Source organism: Manacus candei, unplaced genomic scaffold (assembly GCF_025592945.1).
Source record: "Manacus candei isolate 608988 ecotype Guabito, Panama unplaced genomic scaffold, ASM2559294v1 h1tg000065l, whole genome shotgun sequence".
Taxonomy (NCBI): Eukaryota; Metazoa; Chordata; class Aves; order Passeriformes; family Pipridae; genus Manacus; species Manacus candei.
Window position 1 is genome coordinate 1140634 of NW_026138113.1, and position 19985 is coordinate 1160618.

At 54.3% G+C, this 19985-nt stretch overlaps 4 protein-coding genes across 6 annotated transcripts in view; 2 read left to right on the forward strand and 2 right to left on the reverse strand.

Moving 5' to 3' along the window:
* Positions 1-199: 199 nt before the first annotated feature.
* TRAPPC2L (trafficking protein particle complex subunit 2L) overlaps positions 200-19985 on the forward strand; it is a 66514-nt gene continuing 46728 nt past the window's right edge. The window contains exon 1 of the mRNA XM_051805971.1: positions 200-203. The gene's annotated coding sequence lies outside the window, so the exon portion shown is untranslated. The remainder of the gene's footprint in view (positions 204-19985) is intronic.
* Positions 229-5241, forward strand: CDT1 (chromatin licensing and DNA replication factor 1). The gene is made up of 10 exons (XM_051805945.1): positions 229-715; positions 1205-1357; positions 1445-1662; positions 1967-2161; positions 2282-2427; positions 2701-2804; positions 3032-3220; positions 3974-4108; positions 4187-4388; positions 4467-5241. The coding sequence occupies exons 1-10, from the start codon at positions 353-355 to the stop codon at positions 4628-4630; spliced, it is 1869 nt and encodes a 622-aa protein (XP_051661905.1). The 5' UTR covers positions 229-352; the 3' UTR covers positions 4631-5241.
* APRT (adenine phosphoribosyltransferase) lies at positions 6897-11050 on the reverse strand. Its single transcript, XM_051805970.1, has 5 exons — positions 10932-11050; positions 10353-10456; positions 9163-9296; positions 8222-8300; positions 6897-7955 (listed from the first exon to the last, which is right to left on the reverse strand). The coding sequence occupies exons 1-5, from the start codon at positions 11009-11011 to the stop codon at positions 7813-7815; spliced, it is 540 nt and encodes a 179-aa protein (XP_051661930.1). The 5' UTR covers positions 11012-11050; the 3' UTR covers positions 6897-7812.
* Positions 10371-19985, reverse strand: part of GALNS (galactosamine (N-acetyl)-6-sulfatase) — a 52938-nt gene continuing 43323 nt past the window's right edge. Inside the window, exons 14-16 of one of the 3 annotated variants that reach the window (XM_051805958.1) lie at positions 16375-19779; positions 14893-15604; positions 10371-10456 (exon numbers count right to left, since the gene is read on the reverse strand). In XM_051805958.1, coding sequence (XP_051661918.1) covers positions 19693-19779 — 87 coding nt within the window. In that variant the 3' untranslated portion in view covers positions 10371-10456; positions 14893-15604; positions 16375-19692. The other 2 variants (XM_051805957.1, XM_051805960.1) reach the window with 2 other exon arrangements.

A 19985-nucleotide genomic window follows, 5' to 3' on the forward strand; every position in this document is an offset into this window, starting at 1 on the left:
GACAATCTCCATCTCTGCCCTTGGTACATTAGCCAGCTCCTGACTCGGGCGCTGCGGCACCGGGAATGTCGGACCCCGCTCCCCCGGAGCTGTCCCGGTCGCCCTCGCAGCCGCGCAGGCCGCTCGGGCCCCACGTGCGGCCGCGCTCCGGGAGACGCGGCGCCTTTAAGAGCCCAGTGGCGCCAATTCCGTCCCACGTGACCGCCACCGGCCGCCCCGGTGGGCGGGGCTTCGGCGCGCGGGCTCCCGCCAAACGAGAACCGCGCGCGGGACCGAACCCGCGTGTCCCCGGGACCGGCCCCGGGACCTGGCACCGGGATCGGCACCGGGACCCGGCACCGGGGGCGCCGCCATGGCCCAGCTCCGCATCACCAACTTTTTCGGCCAGACAAAAGCGGCCACCGGAGTCCCGGCCAAGCGCGGCGGCGTCCGCCGGCTCAAGGCCGCCCTCGCCGGTGCTTCGGTGCCCCGGGAGGAGGAGGATGGTGGTGCCCCGGCGGGGCTCAGTGCCCGCTCGCCGCCGCTGCTCCGGTCACCGCGCACTCCGGCCCGCGGGGACTCCCCGGCCGTGCGGGGGCTGGCGGGCAGGAAGAGGAGCCGCCGGGACATGGAAGCGGAGTCGCCAGTCGGAGCCAGGTTCGGGGAACCGAGCGGGAAGTCGGCGCGGAAGAGGCTGGAGCCACCTCGGGATGCGGAACCGGGGTCTCCGGACGCGGTAGGGAGATGGGGGGATCGGCGATGGCCGCTTCCTTCGGGACGCGGCTATAAAATGGAAATGGGAGAGGATAAGGGGAGGAGGGGAGTGGGTGGGTGAGGAACTGTAAATCAACAGGCCCCATCAAGTGTTTGACCCCTTTTCCTAGTGCAGGACCCCCAAACCTGCTGCCCCTTGGTGCAGATCTCTCCCTGTCCCCAACCCCAGGCTTGCCCCCTGCCCCTCGTGCAGGACCCTCAGAGTTTGCCCCCCATTCTCCTGATGGAGACTCCCCCCTTATCCTGTCTTACCCCCTGTACCAAGTGCAGCACTCCCAAAACTTGTCCCCCTTCTCTTGATGCAGACCCTTTCCCCCCGACTTGCCCCTGTCCCTAGTGCAGAAACCCCTATGGCTACCCCCCCCGTGCAGGACTTTTGGGGGGCACCGGGGAAGGGGTCCGGATGGGTGGTTTCCCCGGGCAGCCTCTAACTCTCCTCTGTCTCTTGCAGGCCACCAACCTCTCTCTGCTGGCTACTGCTCAACCCCTGACACCCTCCTCGCAGGACCTGGCAGTGCCCCTCCCGACCACCCCCAGCTCACAGCAGGACACAGGGACACAGCCTGGCACAGCCCCCCCGGGGACAGCCCGGCGCCTGCAGCGGGTACGGGGTGATCCCGGCTCTTTGCTCCCGTTGGGGGTGGATTTGGTGCTGTGACCTGCTGTGACCCCGTGTCCCCTCCCTACCCAGGAGGACGTGGCCGAGCTGCGGGGCCGCCTGCAGAGGATGAAGGAGCTGGCCCAGCTGCCATCTGTGCCCAGTGGGACCAGCACAGACCTGCGGGGCCACCTGGAGCGAGTGCGGCAGCTGGAGCTGCGGATCCGGCAGAGGAAAGCGGAAAGTGAAGCCACATCGGGAGCACGGCCATCCAGGGACACTGGAGCAGCAGCTCCTGCGGCAGAGGCTGGGTGAGGAGCAGCCAGGGAGTGATTTTGAGGGAAAATCAAGGTGTCCCAGCAGTTGCCACAGCCCCACAGTGGTTCTGTGGGTGTCTTCCCACCCCATGAGGGGGTGTGGGGATTCTGAGCGTGGCCCAAGCTACCCTGAGCATTGGGATGTCACTGTTTCCAGGTGATGTGACCCTGATGCTGGCACAGGTTGCTGAGGGAAGGGTTTTGGAATGGGAATGGGAGGTGGGTCCCACTATCCGGAGTCAGCAGCAGGACCCCTGTCCTGGCCAGTGTCTATCTAGAACCTTCTTTCTTTCTTCAGAGAGAAGCCCCCAGCATACCAGCGGTTCCACACCCTTGCTCAGGACCTGCCCCCAGGGCTCACGCTGCCCTACAAGTTCAAGGTGCTGGCAGAGATGTTCCGCAGCTTGGACACCATCGCCGGGATGCTCTTCAACCGCGCCGAGACCATCACCTTCGCCAAGGTCAAGCAGGGGGTGCAGGACATGATGCGCAGGTAAGTTGGCAGCGCTGGGCAGCCTCTTTTGGGGTCCCAGCAGCCCCTTTTGGGGTCCCAGCTGAAGCTGTTGGGGCCGATGACTGTTGGGGTCCCCAACCTCTCGGGGTGCTGTTGCAGGCAGTTTGAGGAGCGTCACGTGGGGCAGATCAAGGCTGTGTATCCCACCTCGTACCGGCTGCGCCAGGAGAAGAACATCCCCACGTTTGGTGATGGCAGGAAGAAGTCAGAGTACCAGCTCACGCTGGAGCCAGTGGTGGGAGAAGGTACATATGGTTTTGGGGTGTCCAAGAGCTGGAGTGTGCTCAGTCCCAGCTAAGATCTCTGAATCCATAGGGATGCTCTGCTTGGTCCATTAAATAATCATCTGCAGGCCTGAGCTTGTTGAAAATGGGAAACGCTTTTGCAACAAGAGGGAAGATGCAGGGCAGTGATTGTGGCAGTGACTCAGCCCCATGGTGGGAGTCTGATCCCATCCTTCCCGAGGCTCCCAAGGTTTGGGGAGGTGCTGTGGGTGATGCTCATGTTCCTCCTTGCAGAGGAGAAGGTGGATGGTCGCCCTCACCTGTCGGCATCGCGGTTGTTGGAGCGCAGGAAGGAATTCCGTCAGAACCTGGTGAACATCGTCAAGCAGCACCACAAGGTGAGGGGCACCTGGCACCCCCTGCTTTGGGGCCCTGGGGTTGTCACTATCTAGGACAACTAAAGGACAGGCTGAAGGACGTGGCTGGTTCCCATGGGATGTTCTTGGCAGCAGGTGTGGGTGGGCTCTGAGTTCCCTCCATGTGTTGCCAAGCCATGCTGGGAGTGCAGGGCAACAGCCAACTCCTCCATACCTGGTGCCACGACACAGCTCTTGCTCCTCTCCAGGCATTCCTGGCTGCTCTCAGCCCTCCCCTGGAGGTGCCAGAGGACAAGCTGACCCGCTGGCATCCCCGCTTCAATGTGGATGAGGTGCCGGACATCAGCCCTGTGGAGCTGCCACAGCCACCACAGGAGGACAGGCTGAGCACAGCCCAGGAGGTGCTGAACACAGCTCGGGGGATGCTGAGCCCCAAGGTGAGTCAGGGCTGGGGTCTGGCTCTGTCTGTGCCATCTCTCTGAGAAGATGTGACCGGACAGGGGTTGGGAGGGATTGTTCCAGAGCCACAGGACTGGAGGCAGGTGGGACACAAACCTGGCTGGTGGTGCTGCAGATTGTGGTGCAGGACTGGTGTCGATCCTGGGAGAGATGATCCAAGGGCTAGAGCTCCTCTGCTCTGGAAACAGGCTGGGAGAGCTGGGGGTGTTCAGCCTGAGGAAGAGGAGGCTCTGGGGAGACCTTAGAGCCCCTTCAAGTGCCTAAAGGGATTGCAGGGGAGCTGGAGAGGGACTTTGGACAAGGCCTGGAGTGCCAGGACTAGGGGGAATGGCTCTCCACTGCCAGAGGACAGGGTTAGATGGAATATTGGGAAAAAATTCTTCCCTAGGAGGGTGGGGAGGCCCTGGCACGGGCTGCCCAGAGAAGCTGTGGCTGCCCCATCCCTGGAAATGTCCAAGGCCAGGTGGGATGGAGCTTGGAGCAACCGGGGATGTGGAAGGTGTCCCTACCCATAGCAGGGGGTAGAACAAGATGGGCTTTAAGGTCTCTTCCAAACCATTCCATGATTCTATGAAGCCCCTCAAACTCCTCTGTGCAGACAGGGATGAGCTGGGAGCGCTGGGTTGGGATCGCTGGGCTGAAGGGTGACGGCAGGGGCAGCAGAGGGGAAACTTTTCCTTCCTCCAGCCTGAGCTGTAATCCAACTCCTCCTCCTTCTTCCACATGAGCAGATGGAAAAAGCTCTTGCCAACCTGGCCTTAAGAACAGCCGAAGCCGGTGCGGGGGAACCGGTGCTTTCCAAAGCACCGTCCCCTGCCAGCACCGCCAGCGCTCTCAAAGGGGTGTCCCAGGCGCTGCTCGACAGGGTGAGTAATTCTGTCCTGGATGAAAGGTGGGTGCTGGAGGTGCTGCCTGGGCCTCACCCCATCTCCTCTGCTCCCCAGATCCGGGCAAAGGAGGCGCGGAAGCTGCAGGCGCTGATGACGCGGGACACACAGCAGGAGGAGCGCGTGGCCATGCTGGGCCGGCTGCCGGCCATGGCCCGAGTCCTGCGCAGCGTCTTTGTGGCAGAGAAGAAGCAGGCGCTGCCCATGGAGGTGGTTTGTACCCGCCTGGGCGACAGCTACGACGAGCTGATGGCACCTGGTAGGAATTCGGGGGGGTGTCTCTGCAGGGGGAAGGGGCTGGGGAGGCAAGTTCTGACGCCCTGTTCCTTGTTCGCAGCTGAGATGGAGAAGCACCTGCGGCTCTTCGCGGAGCTCCTGCCTGACTGGGTGGGCATCCACGCCATCAGGACAGACACCTACATCAAGCTGGACAAAGAGAAGGACCTTGGCCTCATCACTGAGAGGCTCACCAAGGCGGCGAAGGAGGCGGAAGCCCTCTGAGCCCCCTAGGGATCGAGGTTTGCCCTGTGCAATCTCCTCTAAATGTAGCAAATCCCAACTGCACTCTGAGTTCTGGTGTGGGCTGATGGGAGGCTTATCCTCAGGGCTGTCTGAGGAAGGGCAAAATGCCTTAATTTTTTTATTTAAGGGATCCTGGGGTGGGACCCATGAGGGCTGTAGCTCCCCTAATCCTCAAGCAATCCTACATCCTGGGGTGACAATGCAAGCGACGAAAATGAGCTGAGGAACCTCTTCTTGGCTTTCCTGTGTTCTACTGAAGTTTTAATGCAGGATGTTTCTCCTGAAGATCTAATTTTTGAGGTCTCTTCCATGAACTGGGTCCTGGTGGGGTGAAGGTAGGACAGGGCAGGGTGAGGTGAGAGGGTGACAGGCAGGAAGGAGTGAGAGAGAAAGTCACAAATCGACGGTCTTGGAGCTTTGGGCCTTGTTCTGTTTTTAAGGGAGGGAAAACGCATCTTCCAGCCGTCACTGGAAACAACTACAGGACTTGTCAAAACATATTTGTATTAAATGTTTTAAATATAGCTGACTTGTGTTAACCCAGCACTCTTCCTCCGTGAGCTGCCTGTCTCGTGGTTCTCCATGGCAATTGGCACCGGGAAGGGCTGGGTCCTCATCCAGCTCCTGGAGAAAGACTTACTGGAAAAAGTGAGCGTGGGTTTGCAGGGAGCTGAAAGCAGCTTTTGTAAATGGGGACGGGGGAGCAGCTCCTGCAGGGATGGGAGCAGGCAGGGCTGGGGTGTGCAGGGGGGGGCTTTTTCCCAGAGGAAAGACCAGGCCACTCGGCTGAAGTGGCTTGAGAAGAGGGACAGAGAGGGTGAGAATTGCTCAGAGGTGCTGGGCTGGCGCAGTGCCCGGGTCAGGGCAGTGTGGGTGCAGGGGAGGAGGTGGGAGCTGCCCAGTGCCACGTCAGACACACCTCACACTGCTTCCTGAGCCAAACTGGGCTGGTTGGAGCAGGAGCCATCGAGGACTTGCAGAGAAAGGTGACTCTCCTTCATCCCTTCACCCTATGCTGGTCCTGGCCAGATTTCCCACCTTAAGTGCCAGATTGAAGTCAGGCAGCATCAGAGATCCTACAGCACTTCTTCCCAAGGGAGCAGGCAGACCTTCCTCCTCTTTGTCTTCCTCCAGGCCCCTGCTTGCTGTGTGCAGCCCAGTTGGCAGGCACTGCTGGCAGGAGGTTGCCCAGTTTCCAGGGAGGAGGAGGGTTTAAACCCAGCCCAGGAACTGGAGAGATACACAGGGCTGGGGTGCAAGGTTGGGGGTCTCTTGGGTGTGAAGCTGGGGGCCTTTGCGGTAGGCTGGGCTACCAGCCATTGCTCAAGGACCTCACCGTGGTGGAAAGAAGCTGGATTCCAGGAGCTGGACTGGAGAGGAGCTGGATTCCAGGAGCTGGATTGTAGAGGAGCTGGATTCCAGGAGCTGGATTGTAGAGGAGCTGGATTCCAGGAGCTGGATTGTAGAGGAGCTGGATTCCAGGAGCTGGATTGTAGAGCTGGATTCAACAGCCTGGCAGCCACCTGTGCACCCCAGGAGAGCTCGGAGCAAGCTCCCGTTCTGCTCCTCTTCTCCCACCTGGAAGCCACCCCTGCACAGCCTTGTCTCTCCAAGCAAATGACATCAGGGGCTGCTGGCAACCCAAAGGCACTGTCCCCACGTTCCCTGATGTCACCTCCTGGCCCCGTGCGCAGCCAGCGCTGGCACTGGCAGGGCTGACGCTGCTTCCCCGGCACGCAGCTGCTTTCCATGGCTCTCTGGGGTGGAACTGACTTTTCCCTTCTCTCCCCCGCAGCATGGACCCTCTCCTTGTGCCAAGTATGTGAGGTGCTGCCTCCCTTGGCTCCCCACAAGGGCTGGCTGTGAAAGAAGTGCCCTGGGATAGGTTGATCCCAAGGGAATGGTGGTTCTCAGCGTAAACTGAGCAGCACTGAAGTGGCTTTTCAGGAAATGGGGATAAAAATAGCTGGAATAGTCCTTACAAGTGTTAAGGGCTGGGTGTGAGGTGGCCCCATGCACTGGATGGAAAAAGGGGAGCTGAGCTGGGGGGGCTTGGTCTGCCTCCCTCCAGCCAGAGGTTGTGCAAGGTCTAGAGAAAAGGTACCTGAACTCCTTGGAAAAAAACTCCTTCCAAGCGTTGGGAGCTCACACCACAGCCTTGCTGAACTGACCACCTGGGTTTGGAGGAAGATGCTCACAAGGGTCATTAACGGCTTCAGCTACTGCAAGAACAGCTCTGAGACAGTTTAGAAAACATAAAAATAAATCAATGTTTATTTTACCCGTGAGTCCAGTCCCTGCTGGGACAGAGACAGTCCCTGATGTTTTCAGGCATGTGGAAGTTTTGGCACAACAAGTTTTAGCTGTGACCACACTGAACTGTGCTGGAGGAAGCATCTCCAAACCCCATCATCCATCGCACACCTGAGACCACTGAACACCTTTGCTGTGGCCTTATCTGACACCAAACTACTACCAAGAGCAGGTTCTGAACCGGCATTAGCCTTTCAACATCCTGATGCCCCAAGACACCACAGCAGAGGGAAATTAACACAGGGAGTCGGGTATGGTGCAGAAAATTGGGAATTTGTGCTCAACAAGAGCTGCCTGTGGTCTCCAGGGAAGGAAAACGGTGACTGAGCTCATCTACACCAGCAACATCCTGATTTAAGGACACAGCAGGCACTTAGTTCCCCTTGACAAGCACAACTTCTGGTGTGAACAACAGCACAGAGCAACCAGACCATCCCCCAGGATTTATCCCTGAGAGAAATAACCATTTTTTGCCCGTCTCCTGTGTTCCTTTGGCAAATTTTTAGCAGGTTCCTTGGAGGCTGACAGGCACAGCTCAACCAGTGAATGCTGGTGCCCTGCCAGAGCTCTCCTGCTCTACAATAGCATTGTCACTTTGCTCTCCTAAAAAGCTGCATCTTGGTCTCCATCCCCTCCCAATCAATCAGGCTGTTCCTTCTTCCCAAAAGGAACTCCAAAAGGGCTCATTACACTCAACACACTGCTTGGAAAAGAAATAGGATTTAGGACTGAATAGCATCTGGTTGTGATCAAAATGTGTGTTTCCCCCCTGCCCACCCCCCTGTGACTCAGAATTACTGGATAAAGCCCCAAATTTGTTCCCAGTGTTCCCTCCTCCCTGCTCCTCCTCAGTCATACTGCAGCAGTGAGTAGAAAGGGATGGAACTGAGCTTCTCCAACCCTTTCAGGGGTTTTAACTCTATGACCACCAGGCACTCCAGGATTTCAGCCTTCAGCCTCTTCAGCAGCTCACAGGCTGCACACATGGTACCTGTGGAGGGGGAGAGAAACATACTCACTCCAGGAGCAGCTTCTAACCCCATGGCCACTCCTGCTGCTGCCAACAGGTTGCCCAGAGAGGTTGTGGATGCCCCTGGAAGTTTTCAAGGCCAGGTTGGAGCAACCTGGTCTAGTGGAAGGTGTCCCTGTCCCTGGCAGGGGGTGGAATGAGATGAGCTTTAAGCTCTCTTCCAACCCAACCCCTTCCATGATTCTATGAACACACATGGGCACATGGGTCACACGAGCTTCTCTCACCTCCAGTCGCCAGCAAATCATCCACTATAACCACTTTCTGTCCCGGTTCAACGGCATCAGTCTGGATTTCCAGTTCGGCCTGCAGGGTGGAAAGAGCAGCTTCATTTCAGTCTGGCCTTAGAGAGAAGCTCTTCATCAGTTGCTGGTTCCACACATGGTAGAACAGAGACAAGTCCTCAGCAGGATCAACCTAAACACGCAGCACCAAAAATCCCAAAGAACTCATATTCCAGCTACAGGGGAGCGCCATGGAAACACAGAGCAGGGAGGGGATTGCTGGGCCAACCCTCTGGCACGTCAAGATCCTGAACATTCATCATGTGAGTTATTGTGGAATTTTATCCCAGAGCAGTTCTCCAGTGAGGAAAATCTCCTGTAATGCACTGGAGAGCTCTGCCTAAGCCAGATCCAAAGCGGCACCGGCACGTCCTGTGTCAGCTGAGCTTGTCCCAGGCAGGGGTTGGCCCAAACGGTCCCCATGGTAAGGCCTGGCTTTGGGGGTTCTGCTGCCGTTAGTTACTAGTGGCGGCTGCACATTATTAGGCTCAAAGCTCAGCTCTGAATGCGGAGTAGCCACGGGGTTATGGAGCAGGACTCGGGAAGCCATGCGGGAAGGCACTGACTTAGAGCACTTACTGGCAGAGTGGGAAACACTCTCCGTGGTCATGCCCCTGAATTCAAGCCAAAGAAAGCGATTTAGCATCAAGTCTTAGCACCAACCCCCCAAAAAAATCATAGCACAGCATCAAAAACCACTCGCTGGCAGGAACCATGTGTCTGTGGCTCAGGGACGGAGCAGCTCAGAGCCATTCCTGAAGGTTGGGCAGACTGTCCATGGCATCAGAAACTCAGTTTGGGTCCACCCCGCTGGTTTTATCACCCATCCCCTCGCTGACACCCCCAACCCTGCCCCAGACTGCCCTGCCCTTCCCGGGTGTTACCTTGCCATATTCCAGGGCATAGGACACAGACTCGGTGGGACCGGGAAGTTTCCCCTTTTTCCGTATGGGCACAAAGCCAATCCCCAGCCTCTGGGCCAGAGGGGGCCCAATGAGGAATCCACGGGAATCCAGGCCTGGGGGGAGCAGAGCACAGGAATCATGGAATTGTTTGGGTTGGAAAAGGCCTCTAAGACCATCAGATTCAATCGTTCCGCCAGCCTGGCCAAGGCCACCACTAACCATGTCCCCAGGTGCCACATCCACATGTTTCTTGAACACTTCCAGGCATGGTGACTCCACAGCTGCCCTGGGCAGCCCATTCCAATACCTGACCACCCTTTCAGTGAAGAAATTTTCCCTGATATCCAGCCTAAACCTCCCTTGAAGCTGCTTCCTCTTGTCCCATTGCTCAGATTGGAGCCATTTGACTGGGGGAGGGTCTTTGCATACCTTCATTTTATCCTCCCATTCAAGGGGGTTTCTAGAAGCAATTTGCTCTTACAGTCCCTTCTGAGGGTTGAAAACACACCACACTCCTGTGCTTGCCCAGATGTGCTTCTGAGGGACTCCAGGGCTCCACAGGGAGCCCCATCAACACATTTCCCTCCCTTCTGGCTCTTTTCCTTAGAGATAAGCTCAGCAGAGCCTCAGTATCAGTTTGGCCATACAATCAGAGACTTTGCACCTCTGGGCACAGACTTCACTTATCACAAGACACCTGGCCCAGGTCTGGTCTGTGCTCTCTGACCCTTGGGCTATCGCCCAAGCTCTGCCTTCCTCAGCACTTTCCCAGGTGTGGTGCAAGGTCTTATCATTGCCACAAAGGCTGTTTGTGTTGGCCTGAAAAGCCTTCTGAGAAGGAAAACAAGCTGGAACAGGGTCTGCCTGGAACAGGGACTAGGCGTGGCAGGCTTCCTGTATTCCCTCTTTTTTAACAATGGAAGCAACGAACTATGAAACTGGCACTGAAGTATCATCAGATGGCACCTTCAACATCCAAACCAGTATTTCAGGAAATTACAGGATGAGGTTAAGGGTATAACCTGTCCTGGTGTTACCACATGACAGAGGCCAATGTTCAGGTGATTCTCATGTCCGGGGGCCACAGAATTCCAGATGGGTCACCCCATGCTTCCCACCTGGGACATGCTGCTCTGCCCTGGCCTCAGGCATGTTTAACCAACACTTACCCACAATGAAGTCAATTTTGGGGAATGATGCCCTCACATGATCCTCCAGAAGATCAATCAAAGTCCTGAATGCCACAGGATCCTTCAGCAAGGGGCTGATATCGCTGCAATGAAGGAGGGCAGGCAGTGAGTGACCTCCGGGGGCTGTTCAGGCTCCACTGAGCTCCGGAGCGCAGGGAAGGGTCCCGGTACTGCCAGCTGCAGGGATGGGCACTGGGGAAAGGAGCCAGCAGCGCGTCCCCGGCCCAGCTCCGTCCCCGGCCCGGCTCCATCCCCGGTCCCATTCCCATGCCCTGTCCTTGTTCCTTTCCAGGTCCTGGCTCCATCCCCAGTCCCAATCCTATTCCCATCTCCGGCCCTGGTCCCATCCCCGGGCTCGGCCCCAGTTTTGGTTCCGGCCCCATCCCCGGCCCTGGTTCTGATCCCGGTCCCAGTCTGGTCCCATTCCCATCCCGATCCCATTCCCCAGTCCCATCCCCATCCCACTCCCCGTCTCCACCCCCATCCCTGGTCCCATCCCTGGTCTGGCCCCATTCCCATCCCCAGTTCCATCTCCATCCCCATCCCATCCCGCCGCACCGGAACAGCACGCCGGGCACGGGGAAGTCCGGGAAGGACCGGACGCGGTCGCGGACCCGCCGCAGCCGCTCGTCGCTCATGGCGGCCCCGCCGTGCGCAGCCGCCGCGGCCCCGGCGCGGCCGGGCGGGGCAGAGGCGGCGGGGGCGGCCCCGCCGAGCGGCGGGACGGGCTCGGCACCGGGAGCGCGCGGCACGGGCAGCCCGGGGCGGGGAAAGCCGGTACCCCGGGGCACGGAGCATCAGCCCCATGGGTGCGTGGAGCTCCGGTACCCCGGGGCACGGAGCATCAGCTCCCCGGTTCGTGGAGCTCCGGTACCCCGGGGCCATGGAGCATCAGCTCCCCGGTTCGTGGAGCTCCAGTGCACTGGGGCATGGAGCATCAGTCCCCTCAGTGCATGGAGCTCCGGCAGCCTGGGGTACGGAGCCCCAACCCCCTGGTGCATTGAGCTCTGGGACTCTGGGCTATGGAGCCCCGATTCCCCAGTGCACAAAAAACTCTGGTACCCTGGAGCATATCGAGCATCGGCTGCCCCAGTACATGGAGGTCTGGTACCCCAGAGCATGGAGCCCTGACCCCCCAGTGCGTGGAGCTCTAGCAGCCTGAGTACAGGTACACAAAACTGTCACTTTTGGTCATGGAGCCCCAGTCTCCCTCTGAAGAGTGCTCAGGTACCTGCATGGTGTGGAGCAGTATTTCCCCAGGACACAGAGCCCTGGGACCCTGCCTTGTCCCTAGTGCGCTTTGGAAAGGAGCCCCATGCCCAGGGGCTACACTTCCAGCCCCCCTTCCCCTGCCCCGCCTTGCAGCGACAGCAAGCTCCACAGGACTTCACTATTTGCTGCTTTTCTGTCGCTCTCACCTCATGTGACCTCTTGGAATCGTATTCTGTGTTTGTTAAAACCGTTGGTTGGGATGACACCCACAGGGGTGATAACACAGCCCTGGGTCCTGGAGCAACAGCTCCTGATGTCACTGACTCCTGGGGCAGGTCAGGGAGATCTCCCATCTCCCGATGGTGGCTGTTGTTTGGGCATGCAAAATCCACTGAATGAGGATAGATCTCCTCTTACATTAGCAAATAAGCCTTGGATCTGGTCCAAATCCATCTGGGCACAGTTCACTGCAGAAAGCAGAAGCAGTTTGAGCCTGCAACACCCCTGGCCAAGCTCAGGGTTTGCTGCTGAAAGCTGTGATGGGGAAACCTTCACCTCACACTCCCCAGACACCCTGTGCCATGGGCAGGGATGCCTTCCAGTAGAGCAGGTTGCTCCAAGCCCTGTCCAACCTGGCCTTGAACACTTTCAGAGATGGGGCAGCCACAATTTCTTTAGGGAACCTGTGCCAGGGCCTCACCACCCTCACATGGAGTACACACCTTCCTAATATCCCATCTAACCCTGCCCTCTGGCAGTGGGAAGTCATTCCCCTTTGTTTTGTCACTCCAGGCCCTTGTCCCAAGTCTCTTTCCAACTCTCTTGAAGCCCCTTTAGGCACTGGAAGGGGCTCTAAGTTTTCCTTGAGCCTTCTCTTCCCCAGAATGAACAATCCCAACTCCTGTTAAGTTCTCTGCTGCCAGAGACAGTTCGTGCTCCCTTCACAACCATTCCCTCACAGACTAAGATTTTCCCTGAACTCAGATTATCTCTTTGGCACCAGAAAAATCCTCTCAGGCAGCTGTTCCAGTGAAGCAAACACGGAGGAAGCACGAAGCTTTCCAATGGAACAGGGGCTCTGCAACACCCTCACTCCCTGGGATAAGCTGGATGGGTTTCTCTTGTGATCTTACCAACTGCAACACAGGACAACGAGCTATTCCAGCACCTCCTCTTCTTCCTGGCAGATGGAAGTGATGATGGAATTTATCTGCCTACTTGCAGAAATAAGCAGGAGCTTATTTCCTGGGAAAAGGGCTCTTTTGCGTCCTGCCAGGCAGCCCCGCTTCTCCCCTTACTAATGGAGGAGCGTAACGTGGGGTCTATGTCACCCCTGTCTTGTTTGGATCCCCATTACCAGCAGGAGACTCCACTACATTTTCCTTGAGGCTGAGTGAGGTTCCCAGGCCCCTCATCCCAACCAATCCCTGGGAAAACAGCAGCTTCCACCAGGACGAGCTGCTGAGTGCTCCCACTGCTCCCTTCACATCCCACAGCTGGAGGATCTCTCCTCTCTCTGTCACCATCAGTTCTGCCAGGAAGGGCATAAAAGTTATACCAAGTCAGACTTCCAGTGGTTCAGCTGCCAGAAATCATGCCACATGTTTAAAAAACAACATTCCTGAAATCTCTGTCAGAATTTCTCCTCATTTACCCTCCACTCCAAAGGATATGACCTGCGCCTACCAGCACAGATTGTAACATCACAAGAAAATCAGTTTTCCCTGTAATTGTCCAACCTTTCAAACAACAGTGCTGACTCCTACTGCAATTTCCATCTGAAAAAATAACTTTCCTAGGACCCCTTTCCAAATGTGATGTCAAAGGGCTCTGGAATATCACTCTGGAGATGACTCTCGACATCCGGCTGTGGCTCAAGAGATCCAGGGCTGATCTGTGCCTGGCAGAGGAACCACCACCTGGGATCTGGACCTCCCCCCCAGGATACTGTAGCTGGTTTTGCCAATTTTTTGGACACAGAGGCACAATTAAAAGTGTTTTGAGATCCTGATAGGAGAGATGTTATTAGCCAGGGAACACAGAAACTGGGAATATAAAAGCTTGGGAACTAGCTCTAATCTGCTTAACCAGGCAATTAGAAGAGCTGTGCTGAGTCTGGAAGTTTCTGTTCAGGATTTTAAAGCTTCAGTGTGAAGTGGAACAAAATGCCCCAAATTTCAACATACCCCTTCCACCAGGGGAAACAAGAACTGAAATTTCCTTGCAAATCTGCTGGAATGTTTCGCTCCAGTTTCAGCTGAGGAAATGCACTTTAAACCCATTAAAAAAAAAACAACACACACACACAAATTTGAAATATCTTATTTCAACAGCAGAAGAATGCAGCTCCCCAGCCAGATCCCTGCAACTGGGATAGAAGCATTGGAGCTGGTTTTGTGCCCCCTAAAAGAGGGGAAAGTGTCGATCCAGCTCTGCCTCCCACAGAGTCCAAGCCAGCACCTCCTGCCCACTGCATCAGGCCCTTGGAGAAGGCACAAAACTCCTCTCCCTCCTCTGGCCAGCCTGGATTTTGTGTCTGCTCCAGAACTAATGGATTTGGCACACATTCCTTGCTGCCGGCTTTTATCTGCTCTCCCTTTCAGATGGGAATTGTGCTACCAAGCTCCTATCACCCAGAAGGGTGTCAAGTGACTCCAAGAGGGACAAAGGCTCAGAATGCTGCCAGATTGCCTCTCTCCAGAAGCTGGAAGGCAGAGTTTTTCCTCCCTCCTAAAAGACCACAAGCTTTTGGCTACTGATCCACCTTTATTTGGGATTTATATAATCACAACTACACTTTGAGCAACAACAAAACTTTGAACGGTGGAAGGGGATATATAGAAAACAGGCAAATGGAGTCTGGGTTTTTAAAATAGCCATTTTCCATAGGAAAAAAGAACCTAAAATGGGATTTCAGTCCTTCCCTTACAACTGTTCTTAAAATCTGACAGTTTAATTCAAGAGGCACCAGAGTGTTGCCCTCTGATAACATACAAAACCATCCAATACTATCAGAAAACAAAAGGAAAAGTCCATTTCCAAGTATTATAACTGTAAAGAGAGATGGAAAACAAGCCATTTTAACTGCAAAACAGTTATTTGGAAGCTGGACAAGCAAAGTAGCTCTTAAGACAGTAAAAGTGTGTTTCTTTTGTAAAGTTTCCCAGTGCTGAGGACAAGAGCAGGATCCCTGGGGAGGGATTTCTCATCTGGCTGTGCTCAGGAGGCTGCTGGAAACTCTGCAGACAAAACCCACCTCTCAGCACCCCCAAACTTGCCTCCCCCCCAAACTCCATTTAATTCTCACCTTCCAAAGGTCTTTGTCCAGCTGCTGGAATGATTTCATGTGGTTATTTCAAATAAAAGTGGGAAGAGTGGTCTCCAACCTTCAGGAGATCCTCGTCTCATCCTCTTCATGTGAAATCAGGAATTTTTGGGAGCTGCCCATGATGTTCAGGAAAGGCTCAGTGTGGCAGGTATGAGAACTGCCAGCTTCCATTACTGTCCCAAGTCCAAAACCCTCCTTCCCAGAGATGTTAGTTCTAGTTCTTTTATTCAAATCCCACTGTCATCCTCAGCGCTCACCCAAAAACTCAGTCCCCAGGTTTTATTAACAAATCTGTGGGTCTCGCTCGCTCTCCTTGTTCCAACCTTCCCCATTTTCCCTTTAATTCCATATTCCCAAGCTTCCCATTTGACACGTTATCCTTCATTGCTGCACTCAATAGTTCGCAGGGTATTAACCTTGGCTCCAAGTGTTCAGAATTGATCTGCTGCTTTCCAGTTCCAGCGCTCAGCTCCCCAAATTGTCGGTCCCCAGAGACTAATTTGCCACCGAAATAATCCATTTGTCGCCGCAGGCTTTGAAATCAAGGCTCCACTTTTGCAGGCAGAGGCTGTAAATGCAGCCGGAGTTTTTCCACGATTATTAGTTCCATCCATTTCGGAAGCTTCTCCGCACAGAGGGTCGGATGATAACACAGCCTCAGGGGCAGAGCGGGGAGGCTCGAGAGGCTCAGCTAATTGGAAATTAAAGGCAAGAAAGAAATTCCTTGGACTCTTAGCCCAAGTAGATATTCAGCTTTTAGCATTTAGCATAATAAATATAAAGAAAGGAACATCACAGCATTAAACATCATCATTCCTTTAGCATTTATGTCTTGTAGCTTGAGCAAAGAAGCCACCAACAGACCAGTTTGGCTGCTGCAGGTCCCTGAGTGGGCTGTGAACCCCACCAGACCCACTGCTGGCCCAGTATGGGCAGTTCCCAAACAGGGCAGCTTCAGACCAGAGGCTCAGGATCATTATTAAGGGCAGATGTGGCCACTTCCTGCTCCAAGGTGCATTTTGGAGGCTGCAGGCATCATCCTCATCCCCGGTCCTGGTCCCCCTCCAGCCCCTGAACTGCTCCTGGGCAGCTCTGTGGGCTGGGAAATTGATCCAAGGTAAAAATAATACTGGGAAAACAAACCAAGTTATTTTTAACCCAAGTCAGTCCCGTGATCTGTGAGACTCTCCCCCAGCAAAGTGTTATTTCCCTGGTTTGCAGGTGAAATCATAGAATGCATTTCTGATAAATTATTTTCCTTCATTAGTTCTTCATCTCACAACTTTTAAATCTGTACATCTTTGGGAGAGGAATTGATTTAAAATTCTTCCTGATAAACAGCTGTAACACTACTATTCTTATTTAAATTTAAAGCAGAAGCTTTGTCATATTAAGCTTTGATTATTTATTATCTGGTTTGTGTCCATTTACTATAAACACACACTAAGTGAATTCACTTACTTGCTTTCTAGTGCAAAGTTTTCCTCCTGTATCTGGGTCCTGAGAGATTGTTTCAGTGAGGAATGAGGACTTCGAGTGCTGGGGGAGAGGATAAACACTGTGGCTGCTTAGAGCAGGGTGGCTTGTCCAAGCAAGTTCCAGGGGAAAAGCAGCACCTTCAGAACTGAGAGCTGTGAGAGAGAAAAGGAGGAAGCAGCAGGGAGGGGACAGGGGCAGCAGGCACCCAGAACACTCACAGTGTGTGTTCTCAAGTGCTAAGGACTGAGGAACATGTCCAGGCAAGTGCTCAGCTCTGATCCCATGATGTGAACTCTTCATAAGCAGCACAAAACCCCACGAAGTGTTGCTACTTCACAACTATTTGAGGGCTGATGAGGATTTCCAGAGAGTTGCAGTGATGGACTCCCTCCTCTGGTGGGATCTTTATAGTGAACTGCAGGGCTCTGAGAATTCTGGGTGATTGAATCGTGGAATCGCAGCATTGTTAAGGTTGGAAAAGATCTTTAAGATCATCAGTTCCAATCATCAGCCCAACACCATCACCATGTCCTCAAGTGCCACATCCACATGTTTTTTGAACACGAGGGATGGTGACTCCACCACCCCCCTGGGCAGCCCCTTCCAAGGCTTTCTGAGCCTTTCCACAAAAAAATTTCCTTACTATCCAACCTGAACCTCCCCTGACACAGCTTAAGGCCATTTCCTCTCATCCTGTCCCTTGTTCCCTGACATCCGTGGGAGCAGAGCCTGACCCCCCCCTCCACCCTCCTGTCAGGGAGTTGGAAAAAGCGAGAAGGTCCCCCCTGAGCCCTTTCTCCACACTGAGCCCCCACAGCTCCCTCAGCCGCTCCTGGTGCTCCAGCCCCTTCCCCAGCTCCATTCCCATCTCTGGACACTCAAGGAAGCACTAAAGCAGAGGTGGACAGACCCAGCAAACGGGAGTTACTGGTTTTATCTGGTGTCCTGTGCTGACAGACCCACATGTCCTCCCAGTCTCTCTCCTTGTGCCACTGAGGAACTGGCTGGTCAGAATCTCCCAAGCCTTGAGTTATCCAGGCTATGTCAAAACAAGGAGGAATGTTATGGATGAGCTGGAAATGCCATGATATACATGAAGGACAATTAGGAACATCATAAATCAGCTAAGAAATGTGGACTATAAACAAATGCCACTTGCAGATGCACAGGGATCCACAGACCGCTGGTGAAAGAAATGCTGGGATTTCTGAGAGGTGGAACAGTAAGAGCTGACTCAAGTGCTGTTCTTATGCCGATCTCTTAGGATTATCCAGCTTCAGGAGATGTACACTAGGAATTACTGTGGAGGGGATTACAGGTAGCATAAACCATGGGAACGGAGAGAATGGGAGCGTTTGGATTACAGGGAGGGTAAGAACAGGCAGCTGAAAGCCCGGAGCAGGCAGCACAGCAGTTGGCACAGGCAGTGCTCTCAAGCAGTCCCAGCTTTGCCTGGGAAGGAAGTCGAGCTGTTTCCACGGACAGAGCACCTGGATTTTTTTCCCAAGGCAGCACATCATCACACAGAGAGGGCATGTGTACTGTGGGAAACATTGGAGGTGTCAAGTGGAGCTGCTGGTGGTGCAAACATATAATTTCAGAATGGTTTGTGTGGGAAGGGACTTTAGGGCTCATCCCATGGCACCCCATGCCATGGGCAGGGACACGTTCCATTAGACCAGGTTCCTCCAAGCCCTGTCCAACCTTGCTTTGGACACTTTCAGGGATGGAGCAGCCACAGCTTCTCTGGGCAACCTGTGCCAGGGCCTCCCAACCCTCACAAAGAAGGATTTCTTCCTAATATCTGACCTAAATTTCCCCTCCTTCAATCTGAACCCAAACATGCTCACGGTTCCTTCTAGCTACTGCCCTGAAGCCCCAGAGTAACTTGGTTTTACTCAAGACACGTTTATTAGCAACAGGGAAGGGTGTGGAAGAGGCTCCAAGGCAGAAGAGGAATCTGCACCACAGAATCATGTGAAGGCCCCGCGCTCACCAGGAACTCTGTTTAAAGAAGAGCTACACCCAGGCTGTGGAAAGTTTGCACAAGGAGGATTCCTCGGAGAGCGTGCATTGGAAACAGGGTCAAGAGTTAACATCTGATGTAAATGGGTATTTCTGAGCCTGCACTTGGCTGGGCCTGGATCATGAGATGAGAAACATGACTTAAATCAGATTTAGACATGGATTTCTGGAAATTAAGAAAACCCCTGAAATGATCACCCGACCCCCAGTTCCCCATGAATGTCCTGCATACCAACAATCAGACAATAGAATCATGGAATGGTTTGGGTTGGAAGGGACCTTAAAGATAATCCAGTCTCACCCTCTGCCATGGGCAGGCACACCTTCCACTAGACCAGGTTGCTCCAAGCCCCATCCAACCTGGCCTTGGACAATTCCAGGGATGGGGCAGCCACTGGTTCTCTGGGAAACCTGTGCCAGGGCCTCACCACCCTCAAGGGGAAGATTTTCTTCCCAATATCTTATCTAACCCTGCCCTCTGGCAGTGGGAAGCCATTTCCCCTCTTGGCCTGTCACTCCATCCCTTGTCCAAAGTCCTCTTTTGGAGTCCCTTTAGGCACTGGAATGCTGCTGTAACCCTAATCCAATACTTACCTGAACACTATCCTCAAATTTCCTTGTACCATAACCTAGGGAATGTTTGCAGCTACAGATGCAAGAAAGTCAGGGCATTCTCCCCAAATCCAACCCCTTAGCTGGGAACAGGAGGGAGCCCTTGTTTGCTCCCAGCAGCTGCACCCAGAACTCCCAAATTTGAGAAGAAAGGAAAAACAAGTTGATATCCAGAGTTCACAATGGAAATCAAATGTTAAAACAACAAGTTACAGGCACACAAAACACGGGCACTTTGGGCAGGGCTTTCTGGCAGCTCTGAGTTTCCTGCTCCATCCCTATGGCTGCTGTTGGGGCATCCCAGTGAGCAAAGATTTGGGAGAGCAGGTTGGGTGGAAGGAGCAAGGGGAATCCAAGGGTGGAAGGAGGAAGGGGAATCCATGGCATTTTGGAGGTGATGGAAGAGTTGTCATTGTCCAGAGAGCTTTTACAGCTGAAACAGACTGCTGAGGTTACCATTTAGGGAAACAACCAGAAGAAGAGAGGAGTGGAGGCTAAACCCTGAGCATGAGGAATATAAACACTGGCCCTTTTGGAAGAACAAGTGATGATTTCACACACACATCACACCCTTCCTGTGTAAACAGGAGTGCCAACATGAGCAGACACGCTGGATGTCCAGCTGCTCTGGGCTCTCTGTGCAGCTCTGGAGGGATGCAGAGATCAGTGAGGCCAAGAGCATTTCTTAGGGTCAGACTCAGGCGCTTTCAGGCACTTCCCAAGCTTCTCACAGCCTGGAGGGGACCAATTCTGTTAAAGACAAACAAAAATAGACAGAAAGATGATTCACATCAAGTGTCTCCTAAGCTCTAACCCCAACCAGCCCTTTTTGATCCTCACAAAGACACTTTTATGTCCTGCTTGAAAAATGAAACTCCTCTTGCAGCCGATGCCTCTGGGCTCATAAACTTCCCCATTCCAAACATTAGTCAAATAAAAGCTTTAGGAAAGGCTAC